The 18,397-nt window shown below is 38.5% G+C and overlaps 1 protein-coding gene across 6 annotated transcripts in view; it reads right to left on the reverse strand.

Annotated features, from left to right (window-relative positions):
• Positions 1–853: 853 nt before the first annotated feature.
• Positions 854–18,397, reverse strand: part of FEZ2 (fasciculation and elongation protein zeta 2) — a 38,855-nt gene continuing 21,311 nt past the window's right edge. For 3 of the 6 annotated variants that reach the window (XM_042464601.1, XM_042464620.1, XM_042464605.1), the window contains 3 exons: positions 16,886–16,961; positions 8,955–9,020; positions 857–2,109 (listed from right to left, as the gene is read on the reverse strand). In XM_042464601.1, the coding sequence (XP_042320535.1) occupies positions 2,093–2,109; positions 8,955–9,020; positions 16,886–16,961 (159 nt within the window). In that variant the 3' untranslated portion in view covers positions 857–2,092. Of the gene's footprint in view, positions 2,110–8,954; positions 9,021–16,885; positions 16,962–18,397 lie in introns of all 6 variants that reach the window. The other 3 variants (XM_042464586.1, XM_042464596.1, XM_042464612.1) reach the window with 3 other exon arrangements.

Raw genomic sequence — 18,397 nt, forward strand, 5'->3', positions numbered from 1 at the left:
TGGCATTGTTCAATGAGACCCCATGGGAAACCTACACGCAGCACCATTAGGTTAGTATTGAATTGCATATATGAAGGGAGGGGTTGTTGTATGGCTTCAAGTCATTTCCAATTTATGGTGACCTAACGTGAAGCTATCAAGAGGTTTTCTTAGCAAAATTTGTTCAGAGGGGGGGTTGCAGAGTATAACTAGCCCAAGGTCACCCAGTCAGTTTCCATGCTTGAGTGGGAATTCAGATTTTGGTCTCTAAAGTCATACACCAATGCTCAAATCACTATACCATGCTGACTCTTCGACCTTATGATACCTGGGAACAATATCTCCAGTTCTAAGGATCTGTAAAGCCAAGCTCCTTTTGCCAATCTGGGGGGCAGAAGATTGGGGGTTTGCAAACTTCACAATAATTGAAAAGGTGCAAAGCCATTTTATATACATGAACTTAGTGGTACAGTATTAAGATATAATCTTGCTAATGCAGTTAGAGCAGAGTTAGACCCTGAGACATAGCTAAATACAAGCTAAAATTATTGCTCTTTAGAAGGCAGGATGGAAATGGGGTGGGGTTTCTTCTACTGAAGGAAAATGCACAGAAATCTATAAAATTTTATAGGGATAACCAATACATATAAAGTGTCCTCATCTATTAAGAGAAAATATGACTCAAAAATATTTGGAGAACAAGATTAGCTTCTGCCCCTCTTCATTTGATACCCTCAATATTGTCAAGTGGCATAGGTTTTCTTCAACTAACATTGGGATAAAAAACCCTCCTCTTCCCAGTAAAACCTTAAGATATACACCACTAGCAGGCAAAGAGTGAGAAGAGGAAAAGGTAAGCATTGTGATATGTAAATAATAAAACACAGGGCAACATGTTTTTTTTAAAAGTGTTCATTAACATACTGCATATAAAATGTTATATTATGACCAAACATTTAACACATGGCCTAAAAAGCACAATAGCAGCAAGGTATCCCTATCCAGCTATATTATTTTTAAATAAAGTACTGTACAGAAAATAAAAGCAATGAGACAACAGTTTAGAGCATAAGTTCTAAGGTTCTCCTTCATAATTCTCCTAAGGCGGTGGGCAGGGATTGGGGGGGGGGGGACTACAGCAAAAAACACTTGCTGGAGCCCCAAAAATTCAGGGAGGTGAAAATCACCTATAAGATAACAAACTGCCACTTTCCAGTGGCAAGAGCGACAAACTTCACAAAAATGGACCTCAAGTGGTCAGAACAAGAAACTGGAAACCACTTCCAATTTTGTTTTTGGGAGTGCTGTAGCTGATTTTTGGATGGGTAAACCTTTTTGGGGTGGTAGTAGTGATGGCCTTCACACCCTCTGCTGTTCTCCACCTTGTGCTAAGGCAAGTGCACCTGCACTCTTTCAATGATCCCATTCATTTTTGTAAGGCTTGCATTAAAAAACTCCTCAGTGAAATGCATTCTTGTTAAATAAGCAAATCAGTAAGAAAAAATTATACTCACTACATTTTTAACTTCTAAAGAATGCTGAAAAATTCATGAGAATCAGTAAACAATAACACAATACTGCTTTGACTGTTTTAAAAAAATCAGTGCTAGTTCCCATAATACCATTCTAGAATTTCCAATGAAAATCTTCAATGGATCCTTTTTTTTGCCAGTGCAGTTTCAGCTTTTGATCTTTTTACACATTTAATAAAGAACCTATTATATTTTATTAAAATTCAGTTAAATTAAATAGGCTTCTTTTATTTACATTAAAGTTTAACTTTCTCCACAAAAACTGGTTGTTTGGAGAATAATTACATGCCATATAGTGAAAATAGTGTTTAAAAAGCCAAAGCAATGTAGCAGGTGAATAAACCTGTACAGAATCTGTTTTTGTACAAATACAGCACATTTAAATGAAATAAAATGGATGAGCTCTGCATGCTCCAGAGGACTTATTTCAGAGTTTAAAAATTCAAATAGACAACAGAAGTAGTAAATACATTAGGAGTTGACATTAGAATTCAACACAGTGCCAAACAAACTGAAAGGCTTGAACAACCCATGGAAAATCTTTTCACAGGAATTAGCATGCCTGTCCTTCAGAGCTTTCTTCATGTTGGACACAGAACTGCAAAACAATCAAGATATATTTGTATGAACATTATTGCATTGGGTCATTTCATATACAAGCTAATAAAACTAGAATGCTTAGCTCTATAGTCTAGAAATGTTACCAGATTCATGGTAACTGTGACATATAACTAAATGAACCTCATTTGCAACAAACAAGAAAACAAATAAATTCATACAAAGTACACACACACACAAATGATCAACTAATGCTTTTAACAGAAATGAGTTAAAGAGAAGGTCATGTCTTCGACAATAGGTTGAATTCCTTTCCTTTCCTTTTTTTTTTTTTAAAAAAAAACCATTCATATTGATTTTTAGGCACTTTCTTCAGTACAAATTTTAAAAAATCTCAAAGACTCAGAGGTACACTGTAAATGTATTCTCTCTCTTGAAAAGTACAGGTTACAGCTTAGAGAGTCAAGACATGTCCTTTGCATACTCCTCATTCCTGTTTCACACCTAAAAGGCACAAACCTCAGAGCAATCCAGCTTTCAAACCAATGCTAGCACAACACAAAAGCAAATGAAGAAGTCAGGTTTGAAGTTTCCAAACTGAAAAGGCACATATATTTCCTTGTAATTTAGAAAAACTTGCTAATTTTAAAACAGTTTGTTTATTTAAAAACAAAGTGTGCACTGTAAGTAATAAAAATTAAGGTTGGCCTTTAACACAATTTTCATAGTGTGACTAGAAAGAGATCTCCAGTGCCCAAATTAATGCCCCCCCCCCAGGATGTAAATACATTAGCATTTTCTTCAACAACACATTATGAATGCTCTCATGGATCTGATACGTTTATATTAAGAAATCAACCTAACAAGATTTCTGACTTAATCTTGCAGTTGACTACTTCCTCTTGTCCTGATCCCATGTAGATGCACAATGTGTATTTGTGCCATTCTCATTTAAAGCAGGAAGGGATCCAATTCATTCTATAAAATGGAACATATGGAGGAAGGGATTGAAACCTGTTCCTTTATTACCTCACCGCATTCTACAACTGTAAACCATTTTCTCCCTGCTTGGTGCTCTTAAAAACATTCCATGTATGATTGTGTATGAACAGCAGAAGCTCTGTGCCCATTTTTATATGTGAATAGAACAAATGTATTTGATAAAGTATCTTGTTTAGGTTGGTTCTCAGCTGCATGGCTTGAGAAACCTGAGCCACTTCTAAGGTACACAGAATGGCTGATATTTGGCTCAGGCAATTCCTTATCTGGATTGGCCAACATAGATCTTAGATTTAACATTTATCTCCATAGTGATGTTTGGTAAACAGACAGCAAGGATCCTATAAGGAAAATTTGATTCTGGGTACCAGACTGGAGACTCAGCCATGCTTACTAACTAACATTATCACCCAGTTATTTTATCTTAATATATTTTATCCTTTAATCATATTATTTGATTATGTGTAGAAGCTGGGAATTTTTGCAGCTATTTTATATTATTCATAATAAAACAATGCACAAACATTAAGCTGAAAAAAGTTAAACATTCAACATCAGCTTCAGCATTTGATCAGAGAGGGTTACACACCATTACCTTTTACAAATGTATGGCTCACTCTTAGTAATTAAGAATTTCAATCAAATTCATTCTTTCAAAGCCGACAGTTTTCTTCCAGACTGCACCACAATAATAGCTAGAGAGATGTGCAATTCTCCTAGGTATTTTAATAACTGGTAATTTGTATTCAGTGGAAGCCAATATTAAGTCTACAAAATACCAAGCAATCTCTCTGTCTGATACACAACCTTCAAAGCTTACAAAAATCTGGTCAGCTTTAGAATATTCCAAACCATGATCTGCACAACTATAAAACTCATATGTATGTGAATAACCTGCATGCTTAAGTCACAGAGACCACTGAGAAGATGCAGTAGTATTGCCCCTTTAATTTATAAAGGCACACATTTATAAATCCTGTGTTATTATTGACACAAAATATTAGCCATCAGCATTACACTGCATGTGACAGCAGCATTATGTTGCTTTACTTGTTCTCTGTCAAATCAAACAATAGAGAAAAATACTCTCATAAAAATAAGCTCATAATAATTCCTTGAATTAGAAAGCAAGCTAACTTCCTACCCTCAGAAAATATTTTAAAAACCCATCCATTACAAGATTTATATAGATTTTCCAGCTGCGTTCTCGCACCGGGTGTCACCTAGTGTGGAGGGTGGGACTTCTGGGGACGGAGCATGCACTCCCTCTCCCCATGCCAGCCTGTTCTTTTCCTGATGAGGAAAAGGAAGGGATGGCATGTGGGGGACAGAGTGTATGCAGGGGCGGAGCAGCACACACGTGTGTGTGGGGGGGAAGAGCAATGTGCATGCAGGGATGGAGCAGCACGTGCAGGGAGGTGATGGAGTGCGCATTGGAGGTCGAGCTGTGCACATGCAGGGGAATGGACCAGCATGCATTTGGATGACGGAGTGGCGCATGCATATGGGTGATGGAGCTTGAAGGGGGATGGAGCGGCATGTGCGGGGGATGTGTGTTAGCTTACATACAAGAAAACAGCTGGTACTTGGATAGGAACTATGGTGGATGGGAGCTATCTTGGAGCTATGTTGAAGGAGAGATGGAGCATATTCCTGATGATGGTCCACAGAACATCCATTAGTTATTTCTACTTTCTATTATATCTTGCACACACATGCATAATTCAACCACAATTATCCACTATCATATCTCATTTCTCTCTAAGCAAGTTATGTACTGTATGTGCTTCATAAACTACATCAAGCATTTTAGCATGTTCTATGACATTTAACAGTTGTTTTGCCACACAATACCATCACCAAGGTAATTAGTGCTAGAGGTTTATGTAGGGAGCTGTTTAACCACACCATAGACGAAAGCTTGACAAATTAAGAGTTTTTTTTAAAAAAAATATGAAGCCATCTGGAAGAGTGTTTTTCAGGAAAGATTTCATCCTCTACTTATTAATATTTCTTTTTTCAAAAGCAAGTGCATAGCAAGTAGAATTGCAAAATTCTTGAGAATAAACTTCTCAATAATATTCTTGTGAATATTTGTAATCCTAAGTGTGGTTTGTTTCAGAATTTTCTATTTAAATGTATTTTTAATAAATACTTTTATAATTTATTAATATTTTTCTTTGATAAAACTTTAAAAAGTCATGAATATTTCCAGTTGTTAAAAGAAAAATGATTTATACTTGTTCTTCATGTTTGGCGTTGCAGTGTTGATGATAAACCACCTCTTAAAATGATCATTTAATTACATGGAACAATCAATGTCTTTGCTTATTTTTGGCTGATTAGATCCATTTAATTTAATAGTAATAAGTAATAGTAATAAAATTTATTCGGTCTTTGACCAGTATAAAAACAAAACCACACAAACAGCATATCAGTATAACAGTAACAGGTTAAAATATAAACTGATAGTAGACTATACATATACAATTTCCAAATACAGTAGATCTTTCTACACGGTAATAAAATGACCATTTGTCAGTTGAGGGCGCAGTTTACAAATAATATAACAAAATTTTGCCACCTTATGGGATACTGTAGAATCATTGTTATCCAATAGGAGGCATAAATAGAAGGAGTCAGTTTTACCTGGGAATTTACTCAGTAGTGGGCTAATCAGTTGGTGACGAATGTCTCTATAGAATTGACAATAACGGAGAACATGCTCATTGGTTTCAACAGCGCCCGAGCCACATGGGCAAAAACGAAGTTCAAAAGGTGTTTTTTTGAATCTACCTTCCAACATGGCCGTGGGCAACACATTGAAACGTGCCAGAGTTAAAGCCCTTCTAAACTTCGGGAGGGTAACATGGAACAGATATGGAGCTGGGGAGGGGACAAAAGCTTGAACACTGAACATGGCATATTGTGGGAGGGAAGCGAAGTCCATGTATCTTTCTACTTCTAGGATTTTTTGTTTAATAATAGATTTAGCTCTATCGGCGTCAAGCTTTAGAATTTCATTTTTGTTGAGACCTAGCTCATTTAATTTCTTGAGAAGAGAAATTTCCCAAGAGGATTTAAAAGAATCCAGAAAAATTAAATTTGTCAGACCTCCAGAAGTTTTATGTAATTTTTGCCAATAGTATACTGATCCACAGAGTAGATTCTATTTTAATAGTCCCAGCCTCCCTTCTAAGAACAGCATTTGGAACACAATGGGCGACCTGAAAGATTCTCCTAAGGAACTTAGTTTGCACATGTTCGATTACATTGATGTTACTATATGGTCCCAGTTGGGCTCCATATAGAAGTTGAGGGCAAACCTTGGTATTAAACAGTTTGATTGCGGCCGGAATAAACTGAGCACTTTTAGTGAAAAAAAATCTTAGAATAGCCGTTATGGTTCTTTGGGCATTACTGATGACAAGTACTGAATGGGCTGTTCTCCTACCAGAGGTATGAAATACAATCCCTAGATATTTGAAAGTCTTAACCTGCTCTATGTGTTGTCTATCAAGTGTCCATTGTCTCAATTTGGGGCGGTGAGCAAAAGTAAGAACCTTAGTCTTAGAGGAGTTAATTATTAATTTCTCCTCTTTGCAAAACAAAGCAAGAGAGTTTAGGGCAATGGGGGATAACGAGAGGATAACAACATCGTCCGCATAGAGCAATGAGTTGATATGCTTATTAGCCAACGTTGGAGGATGAAAATAAAGATTATTCAAAGCAGAAACAAGGGAATTAATGTAAAAATTAAGTGGGGGCCAGGACACATCCTTGCCTTACACCTGTCTTAACAGGAACTGTCTTGGAAACATGTTCTTGGGGACTGCATCTAACCTTGATATTAGAATTCTCATGGATCTTAATAAGAAGCAAGAGGAGTCATTTGTCTATATTAGTGCACAATAGTTTCTCCCACAATCTAGATCTATTAACTGAATCAAAGGCGGACTTAAAATCTATAAATGCCGCATATAGTGGTTGACCATAATGGAGGTATTTTTCAACAAGATATTGCAATATCACTGCATGGTCAATAGTGGATCGTCCAGGCCGAAAGCCTGCCTGTTCAGCCAACAGAATATCCTCGGACTCAAGCTAGTCTAAAAACTTATTTAAAATGTGTTTTGTATACAACTTACTCATCAAACTCAAGAGACTAATTGGTCGAAAATTAGAGGGATCGGTTCTATTACCTTTTTTATATATTGCGATTATGATGGCCAAGCTCCAGTCTTTTGGAATGGAAGCAGATCTATCAATGGCCGTAAATAATTTAGAGAGGACCGGAACCCACCAATCAAGATTATTTTTGAGTACTTCACCAGTTATAAAATCAGCACCTGGGGCACGAGCTGGTTTGAGTTGTGTGATAAGACTCTTTATCTCTGAGTGCGAAACCGGAGGCCAAAGGGGAAGAGACGAAACCTCTATCATAAGATCAGCTGCTAATGAGTTTGAAGTATTTTCATCAGAATCATAAAGACTGACAAAGTGACTTTCCCATATGTGGGCTGGGATCTGGGCTGTATAATTGTCTGAATTCTTAATAAACGAAGGAGCAACCTCTTTCCAAAATAAGTTGGGATTGTTTGCACTAGCTGACATAATTAGTTTATTCCAAGAGTCTATCATGGCACCCTTTTTCTTTTGTCTTACAAAAAGCTTGTATCTTTTCTTCTGTTCCAAAAGTTCAGATACAGAAAATTGTGTTGGATTTAATTTATACTGTTTGAAAAGATATTTAAGGTGTGCCCATAATTATTTGCATTCTAAGTCAAACCAGTTCTGATGACGTATCGGTTTATGTCTAGCAGAATTACTTTTGGAAACGGTTAATAGTGGTTGTAGAGAACTAATTAAAGTATTATAATTAGACAATATTTCAGAATCCAAATTAGCATCTGCTATTGTAAAGGAAAGCCGCTTGATTGATTCACTAGAAAGAAACTTAGTGAGGATATCAGACAGTTGGGGGGGACCATTTGACTCGAGTTAGACTGATATCGTTAGTAAAAATTGAGATCTTATCAAGAGGCAGGGTAAAACTGTCATAAAATTTTAAACACAGGAGGGCTGGAAAATGGTCACTGTCAGGTCTGCTAACAATTTAAATTTTACTTGCAAGTGGAAGGAGAGCAAGGGGGGGAGGCATCTTAATTTTTCTATGGAGGGAATTCTGAACTGAAAAGTTCACCATTGAATGTTCCCAGGATGTTCTCAGGAAAGTCCTGTGAATGAAAAGCAGCGCTAGAATTCCTCTTTATTTGTAGGATCATGATGTCACACAATGTCATCTGAAAATCTTTGTGCAATTGTGCGATAGTGACAGAAGCAGCCTGTTATGCTCCCGTCACTTTTCCCCATGTGAAAATCTCCTAAGGTGTCCAAAGCTGTCTCCATCCCATAAATAAGCCTGAAGCCAGACTGAAATGGACCTAGATAATGACATTCAGGAACATTTGGAGGAGGATGGATGAGGTCAGAAGCAACAGAGCAAAATGGAGAAGTGCAGCTGCAGCAGAAAGGGTTATTGAATATAGAATCAATTATTTTTGGTTACATGGCTGTGGCTGCTCCATTTTTTTCCTTCCCATCATGCATACAAATATGGAGAAGCAGTTTTACGTGAACAACAAAAGTTCCATAACATTCTGGAATCTTATATAAAGTTCTCCAATCATTTGGAATGCTCAAGAAAGCTCTATAATATTTAGGAATGATCTAAAAGCTGAATGTAATATATTACTTATAAAGGTAATAAAAATTAGCAAATTCTCAAAATTTCTCAGAATAATCTTTTGGAGAATATTCTGAAAAATACTTTCTCCACTATATTCTCATTTCACATCACTAATAGCAGGCAACTGATGCACTTACCCTTCAAAATGTAGTCTGTTAATAAGCTTGGCACTTTCTCACTGTCTTCTTTCATGGCATGAAGAACTGTTAAAATATGGAGACAATCAGTGAAAAAGGTACTCTCTCAATATAAACATGCCATTTAGAGCAGTAGTACTGAACTCCATTTTGAAAAATTGCTCCTGCCTCTGCCCCTGCCCTTTACTGAATTGAACAGTGGATAAAAATACTGAATGGAAACAGCTTTGATAAGTGTAGCCTCCATTTGAAGGCCTTGAAAAGAACAGACACTTTCACTAATTTCCAGTACGTTGTTTTTCATAATACCAGTAAGAGAGATGAGATATCTGAATGGTCACTAATAGGAGCTGAGGGGCACTTTCAGACTCCTCTTGTTGCGACCAGTCAAAAAGCAGTGTGCAGCTATTTTGTTCTTTCTTCCTCATCTATTTTTCCCCTAGAGAAGAAACAAAAGACAATGATAGAAAGATAGAGGAGGCTTACAAATGGAAGACACTGTCTGCATTCCTCCCTAGTAAAGATGGTTAATGCAGGACAAAAACTTCAGCTGAATACAGATGCTTTCTCTGGATGGATTTCTCTGAGTACCCTGGAGATCAGATGTATCAGGGGAAAGGCATATAGGAAAACTAAAAGCCAAGTCGTTTGAAGGATGACCTGGGCTTTTGCCTTAAGAGAATGAAACCTGGTGAAGTACCTGGGGAGCTTGTGGTTTGTATCTCTGAATAGACTGACCTGCAGATGACTAAAATGCAGCTTCATTTGGTGGAAAACAGTTGTGTCTAAGGTTGATTTCCTCAAATCTACTGTACGCTGGCTGAGGAAGTCTGCTTTCATGTTCAGGGAACCCCAGATGTGTTGGGCTGATATGGAGAGAAGGTCTTCCTCTGCCCAGGTCAACAAATAGTGAGCCTCCTTGCATAAGGATAAGGAGAGAAGACCACCTGGTCAGCTAAGTTTTGTTTGTTTTGTTGTCTGTCTGGACAAGAACATGCCTCCTCTTGAAAGCTTGTTGAAAGTGGAAGAGTGCTAGTTTGATGACACATAGTTAAAACCAGTTGATGCTATGGGTGTTCTGATCTGTCCTAGATTCATTAAGTCCTTGAAATACACCCACACACCAAACTCTAGGACACTGGTGTCTGTGGTGAAGACTTCCCTGGGAGGGCCATTTGTCGGGGATGCTTTGATTGAGTTTTCCTGCATGGCACGGGGTTGGACTGGATGGCCCTTGTGGTCTCTTCCAACTCTATGATTCTATGATTCCCTGATGAGATGTACCCTAGTGAGAAGTTTCTTTGTTATGTCAGACTGTAAGGGGCGTAGGAGCCACTGAAGAGGGTGGGAGTGGAATCTTTCCCATATGAGGAGATGAATGCAGGAGACTATGAGGCCTAGAAGGTGAGAAAGAGACATAAGGTCTGGTACCTTCATCTTATCAAGAGGGGGTTCTCCTCCCTGATATTTGCTATCTGCTCTGGAGGTGACACAATGTGACCCATCTTGGTGTCTATGAGTGCCTTTAAATCTATTAGTTTTGGGGATGGAACAAGGTGGCTTTTTGGATGCTGATCACAAACTCATAATTGTTGGAGACAGATAGGGTGGTATTGACAACCTATCAGAGTATGGCATGTTAAAAGGATATTGTCCAAATACAGGAATAGATGGATATCATGGAGCCTTAGGTGGACCATAAGGGCAATCATCAACTTGGTAAAAACCCAAAGAGCCAAGGCCAAGCTTAAAGGGAGGGCTGTGAACTGATAATTGGGATTGAGATAACAGAGAAGAAAGTATCTGCAAAATGAGGAGTGAATAAGAATATGGAGATACACTTCTGAAAGATCTATCTAATACCTTTGGAAGATGTGCTCATCAATTATTATTATTAATTTTATTTCTAAAGTGCTGTAAATGTACACAGCGCTGTACATACAAACAATCAAATCAATAAAAATAAAACCTGCCAATGGTGTACAATCTAAAAAATGCATATAAAACAATAGGTAATAATATAAAATAGAATTGGTTAAAATAACCAAGCAACAATTAAAAACATCAATATCAACTATCCAATCAAAAATCAGATAGATAATCTCACAGGCCTGGGAATGCTTCCCTGAACAGGATAGTCTTCAACTCAGATTTAAAAATGGCCAAAGAAGTGATGACCTGTGTTCATGGAGGAAGAAGGTTCCAGGAGTGAGGGGCAGCAAGTGAGAAGGGACGATCCGGGATGGGGCAGTAGAAATCCTAGGCTGGGGATAGCAGACCTTGACTACTAGAATGGAGGGTACAAGTGGGAGTATAAAGAGAAAGAAGTTCAGATAAATAAAGAGGGCCCAGCCCATGCAGGACTTTAGAGGTCAGCAACAGAAGCTTATACTCCTCAATTGTCTGAAGGCTTTCTATCTGGAAATGCCTGAATTTGATAAACTTGTTAAGAAATTTGAGGTCCAGAATTGGGCGCACACCCCCTCCTTTTTTTGGACACTGTGAAGAGGATCAAATGGATTCCCTTGTAACTTCTCGCTTAGTGGAACTTGCTCAATAGCTCCTGTTTTTAGGTGGTGAGCAATGGCCTGGTGGGTTATGAGGTACTATAAGATATTCTTGGACACTGGAGACCTCAGGAACTGGTGTCTGGGTTGGTGGTTGAATTCTACTTTGTACCCTTCACTCACTGTCTGCAAAACCCACTGATCTGGAGAAGGCCCATGTTTCTGAAAAAAGGGAAAGTCTGCCACCATCTGAAGGGGAGGATAGTCGCATGATTTGCTTTTTTGAAGACCGGTTTCATAGTGGAGTATGCCTAAGTTTCTTTGGGGACAAAAGAAAAATTGGGATCAAAACCAGGTGGGCTGGAATTACCTAAAATTCTGAGAATGAGAGAAGAACCAGGCAGGACAAAATGGCTGGGACTGTTCACCCTGGTGTTTAAATCCCTTCGTGGGCACAGACAACGTAGCCTTCTTCTTTACCTTAGTCTCAATGAGGATGTCCTGGAGAACCTCCACACCAAACCGAAGGGAGCCAGTGTAAAGTACTAAGGATTTATAAATCTTAAACAATGTCTTGTGAAAGAATTTTGCATCTACATCCTGAGATTCAAAAAAATCTTGTACCAAGGATGTAGCTGTTCTGACTATAAGATATGCAGTGGACGAAGCATAAATTGAAGCATTGGGAAAGCTTTTAAGTGGGGTTTCGGCCCTTTTTTTCATTGGGGTCTTTAAGAATCAAGTCCCTTTTTCTAAGGCCAAGCACATGGGTCATAAGAACAGAAATAAGTGCATCCATCAGTAGCATCCCCGCCCCTGGTGTCACCAGGTGTTGGGGGCTGGGCTTCTGGGCAGGGTCACAGGAGGGGGCCAGGTCTTCCAGGAGCAGTGGTAAAAAGGGAATGCTGCCCCTTGTCCGCTGTTACAGACCACTCTGCTTATGAGTAGAGGAGTGCCGCAGCAAAAGGGTGGTGCTTAGCTGTCTCCTTTGCTGCCACTGTGTCTTTGTCCTCAAGAAGAGAGCAGTGCTACAGCACCAAGATCAGGAAAGCCATGCTTGGTCCTCTTCTTCGCTGCAGTGGTGCTGTTCTCTTTGTGAGGACAGCAGCGCTGTGGCACTATTAAGAGAGCTGCGTGTGGCCCTCTCCTTTGATGCTGCAGCATCGTTCTCCTTATGAGATCAGCACCGTGGCAGCAAGGTCAGGAGGGTGTGGAGGAGGTGCTTGCTGCCGCGATAATATCATAAGGAGCACGCTTGCCACTCCTTATCCTGCAGCAGGGGAAGGGCCCAACTGGGTGTCAGTTCTCTTCTGGGGTGTCACCCAGTGGAGATCACAGCCCCTGCACTCCCCTAGTTATGCCACTGCAACAATGATAGCAGGCTTTAATAAATTCATTATCTCTGATGGAAGGCTGTACAGTTTTGAGCCACACTGGTCTCTTTTCTCTCCTATGTAAGAGAGGAGCATTTTGATTTACTAAGTCATTGAAATCAGATGGAAAGGAAGCCACACAAGTGGTCTTTGTCTTTGGTAACACAGCTGTCCCGCCTCTGGATTGCTCAGCTGTTAGAACAGTTGTTAGATAAGGGTGATGATGTGCATGTCACTCATGCATCTCAGAACATTTAGCAATATCAAGAGTCCCACCTAGATCATCTGAGAAAATCTAAGCAGATTTCTTCAACTTATTTTCTACAGAGAGAGCTCAAATACATCTTTATCAGTTTAACCGTATCAAAAAAACATAGCTGAACAAAAAGGCAGGATAATATTTGTAATTAATCCATAAACCACGTTTCTGAAGACAAAAAAAGATTTTATGCATGCCAGTGACAGTAAACCTAACATCCTGCTACAACAGTACCCATTGGTTTCTTGAAAGCCAGTGGCACTCATTAAAGAAAGAAGTCTTAGAATGTAATAGACACTCTTGCCTACAGGGCTTAAATCCATGCTTTTACAACACTCATTCCAGTGCAAATTCAATAAGAATTTGATTATGTCACAGCCTCTAATGTCCAAAAAAGCAAACTGTACTTCAGAATTTGCTGAAAGGGTCAGATACAAATGTGTGGTTGGAAAAAGGAAAAAAGATGAATTATTTCAATAAACCTGGCCATGAGCACATATTTTGAATTGGTTTTTAAACTAATTCCAACAATATAAGCATAATTATCTAACATCTGAGGAGCATTATTGTTTATTTCTATGTCTGAAAACAAAAAAACAAAGGATTGCAAAACCAAGACTTTATAGCACTTCTGTTAAGTGCTGCAAGATCAGAAATAGTGAAATCATGAAAATGTGAGATCTTTCAGTAGCAAAGTGATGCACTATATACCAAAACAGAGTGTGGTCTATAGCATTATCAGATAAGGTTACAAAGAGATTAGCAAGAAGAGGAATAAAAGAGGACACATTTGAAGGAATTTGGGAGCCCATTATTATGGTATTTATGTTACTAATCTAAACCATTGTCTGATCAATTTTTTTCTGGAAAAGTATATTTTGAATGTTATGAATACTATACAGACCATTTGTCAGTACTCTGAAGATGATTTTGTCATGTCCTGCTCCCAGGATCCAGCATGTCCTCTGAATGTGAAGGAGGCTAATAGCTCAGGGGACATGCCAAACCTGCTACCACACCAGCATCCCCTGGAGGTGAGTCTGCAGGCAGTTCTGGGACTGAAGGGCTGTGCAAACCAGCCATTAAGGCTAGCCTGGGGCCGGAGTTGGGGCATGGCATCCATGACGCACACCCTGACTCCGCTCCCATGATGCATGATGCTTCACGCTACTCCACAGGGCGCGCAACATCACAGCACTCCTCTGGTGCTGCATTTACATGGCGCAGCACCAAGGTAGCACCTTAAAGCAGTGGCACTGCAGCTATTACACCCTTTCCAGGGCACAAAAGGAGCTGCGTTTTGCAGCTCCTTTTTGCACCTTGGAAATGCCAGATTGGGGGCGTGGTGTTCAGTTCCCACGGGCCCAATCTGTGGAAGATGGAGGTGGCTGCAGGCTGCCCCTTCAGGGGCAATCTGCACAGTCCCGAGTTCCCAAGAGTGAAGTTCCCCTCCACCTGAGATAGACTTACCATTGGCACCTCCTACAGAGTGACACCAGGAAAAAGAGAGGCAACAATGTTCTCTGTGTTTCAATAAGCAGGCCGCTAATAGGGAGCACCTGCAAGACCTAGGTGGGCTATAAATATCCCAGCACCTCCCTCAGTCCAGTATGGTTGACAACCATCCATCCATCCATCCATCCATGCATTTATTCATTTCATTTGTATGCCACCTTTCTCCCAGAAGGGACCCAAGGAGGCTCACAGGTAAAAAAATATTTTTAAAACCATTACAATAAAAATTCAAAACAGTTAAAATAATCTAAAAACAGAATAAAACTACATAAAGATATACAAAAGCTAAAGGCCACAACCAAAACACACACAGCACACAAAAGACACCCTGGCATGCTTATATATTAAATGCCTACTTAAATAAAAATGTCTTAGCTTGCTGACGAAAGGCAAGCAGGGAGAGGGCCAGCCTAGCCTCCTGTGGAAGGACATTCCAGAGAGTGGGAGCAGCCACCAAGAAGGCTCTCTCTTGTGTCCTCACCAGGAGATCATGAGATGATGGTGGGACTGACAGAAAGCCTTCCACCGAAGATCTTAGGTGTTCTGGCAGATCTATATGGTTCATCCAATAATTAGGACCTAAACCACTGTGCTTGAGGGACACTTTGCTGTTGCCTTGTACCTCGACTGAGTGCCTGTTGCCTAGAACTCTGCTTGGACTTGGACTATTCTTTTGGATTTTTCCTTTGAACCTGCTGCACTGGACTGACTGCTGCCTTGTGATGAACCTGGACTGGATTATATGACCACTGTTTTTGTTACAAATGACTTGGTGAAATAAGCTTCTTTTCTCTCTCTGTCAGTGCTTGAAACACTGTAACTCTGGACTGGGTAGCCTCCCAAGGGTAAAACAGGACAGATTTAGACAGACAGATATGTATACAGTGGGCTCTTGGTATCTGCTAAGGTTTGGCTCCAGGACTCCCCAGCAGATACCAAAATCCATGACTGCTCAACTCCCATTAAATACAATGGTGTAGTAAAAGAATGTCCCTTATATAAAATGACAAATTATAGGCTTGCTTTTTGGAATGTATATACTGATCAACTCTATTTAGGCTTATTAATGAAGAGGAAATGTATTGTTATATGTACAGCGCTGTGTAAATTTACAGTGCTTTATAAATAAAGGTTAATAATAATAATAATAATAATAATAATAATACTATATTATATATATATATAAAAAGTAAGAATTATTTGTAATGGGAAAATGTACATTATTTTTTTTTCCATAAAATCTAATTCAAAGCAATTTACTGGGTTACATCAAACAACAGAATCTATTCAGACTAATGTTGCTAAATTGTCTATGTCTGCCTAATTTTCTCAAAGACTCATTTAGAAGAGACATCATTTTATAAGTAAAAGTTCACCATACCAATGAAAAAAGTGTGCTACTTTAATGAAAAAAACACATTTCAAACTTCATAATATTTATATGTGCTTAAACTGCATACATAAACTCCAGAACATTAGTTACTGTTTCGTAGTGAAATTATATTTACACTTGAGCAGCTGTGAGTCTAATAAATGGTTTGATCTGCAATACAACATTGCTAAAAGGGAGAGAGTCAGACTGTCTCACTGAAAAAGGGATCAGGTTTCAGCTAGTCTGTAGAAAACACACTATTAACTCTTTATACTGGGCCACCCCCTGGACCCATATCAATGATGAAGGGCATTTTTAGTCTGTCAGCTGAAAGTCCATGGCTCAATACTCTGGCTGTAAGTGTTGTAACTCTTGCCAAGCAGCTTGTAGCAATTGCTGGAGATAACATGTTTTAGGAGAAACAAAAAAGATGGTTTACATTTAAGGCACTGTTCATTGGGAAGTTTTAATTGTTATTGTTACTTTAGGATGGAGACAGGGAGCTTGCAGAAGTCTGGATTATTACATATATGTTAACCTTATTCTTCCTGACTGCTTAGAGATAAACAATAGTTGGGAATATTAATGCATGCATATTACTACATGAATCAGTCAGGGAGTTTTGTTGAAAGAGGCAGGGATTGTGTTTAAAGAAGAAGGCCCTTATGTGGGTATTATGGATGATTGAATCATTTGAGTTAATAAGAAAACATCTTATTTTAAGGTTTCACAGACAAATTGATTAATTTCATACTTTTTTATTAAATTAATTCTTGATTAATTTCATACTTTAGAACAAAGGAAGCTTGACTGGCCCTCAACTAAAACTTTCCTCTGAAAGAAATGCGAGTTAGTGAATCATCTGGACAGCACAGAAAAAACACAGAAACTCACAAATATCTTACTTTTTGTTAATGTCTGCAGATCTTCAACAGATGGAGGCCCACTTTTCTTCTCATAAGGAATAACTGTTGTCAAATACTGTCAAGAGAAAGCCATTATTACTACACAATTATTTTTCATGGTAAAGCTCTCTCTCACACACACATACACACACAAGCAGTACTGAAAGCTGGTGAGTCGTACTGCAAACATAAGAATTATGCACAATCAAGACCCAATAAACTTTATGGGTGTCCATAAAGTTAATTTCCAGGATACCCCCTATTGCAGACTGAATTTTCCTTAGCTATTTTATTCCAAACCATCTGTTCCTTTCAGAAGTTATATCGAGAAAAAGGTATAATAAAATGAACATATCTTTCAGCATATGATAAACCTGTACAATCAAGGGCACATCTACTTATCTTTCAAATGCATGTCATAAAGATGGGTTTCTAGAATAATTTGGATATTGCTTTTAAATATTTCTGCACTGGAGTGACTCCAAGGAGTTAACTTGTTGCATAGATTATAGAAACAATCAATGCAGCCAACTAAGCAGGATCTTCAGCCAACAAGCTACCTACTATCACATGTTCTTCTTTGTTGGTGGTGTTGGTGAAACTGCCAGCTGTGGCTTCTCTTTTTGTCTCATATGCATCAGCAGTCCATCCAGATTTGCAAGAATGTTTACTGACCACCAGAGAGATGAGTGGCCAGAGAGATAAGTGGCCTATTACATCCTGCAACCCCACATTGCCTTCTCTTTGTCTAATATACTGCAGATTTCACTGGAATTCCCACTATATTTGCTCGTACTGTGCAACAGGCAAATTGATTTAAAGTTCTAAAATTTATAATGAATAGGCCTCTGCCTTCCACTCTATCACATTTTCTTTTTGTGGCCTTTATACAGAAGAAGTATTCTTTAAAGTATACTTTTAAAAAATTAACTATTCTATCACAGATACAGTAAGCCACAGGTATAAGTCCTTCCAATTATTACAGCTTTCAAAATATGTGTTTCCCAATAAATGGCCCTGAACTCGCCATATCTGTATTTTTAACTGTTTTCGAATGTTTTTTAATGAATACCAATATTTCAGGAAGCTTGAGTATAGAAGTAAATATGTTTGTTTTTGAAGCTCACTTTTGTTATGATCCTTTATTCCATTATGTCATAGTTGACATTTGGTGATTTTCTTTTTGAAAAGTTTCAAACCCACCACTGGATTGCCTTGAACTCTCAATCAATCTTCAAGGAATTTTTGAAATAAAGAAGCATTTTATTTATTTATTTATTTTGCTGTGAAGTCAAAAAGGTGAGGTTCAGAGTGACTTCTTTCGAAACTAATGAGCATCCATGGGAAGGAAAACAAACATTGCTGTATTATTTATATGACAGGTGCTTGCTTTTTTCAAAAGCCAGTTTTGTTATTTTATTAGATTGCTTAAATTGTTAACATTGGTTCTTCACATTTCATTTTCAACTAAGCTAAGGGTGTCTACCAAGTTTGTCTTTCCAGTGATAAATA

Source organism: Sceloporus undulatus, chromosome 1 (assembly GCF_019175285.1).
Source record: "Sceloporus undulatus isolate JIND9_A2432 ecotype Alabama chromosome 1, SceUnd_v1.1, whole genome shotgun sequence".
Classification (NCBI taxonomy): domain Eukaryota; kingdom Metazoa; phylum Chordata; class Lepidosauria; order Squamata; family Phrynosomatidae; genus Sceloporus; species Sceloporus undulatus.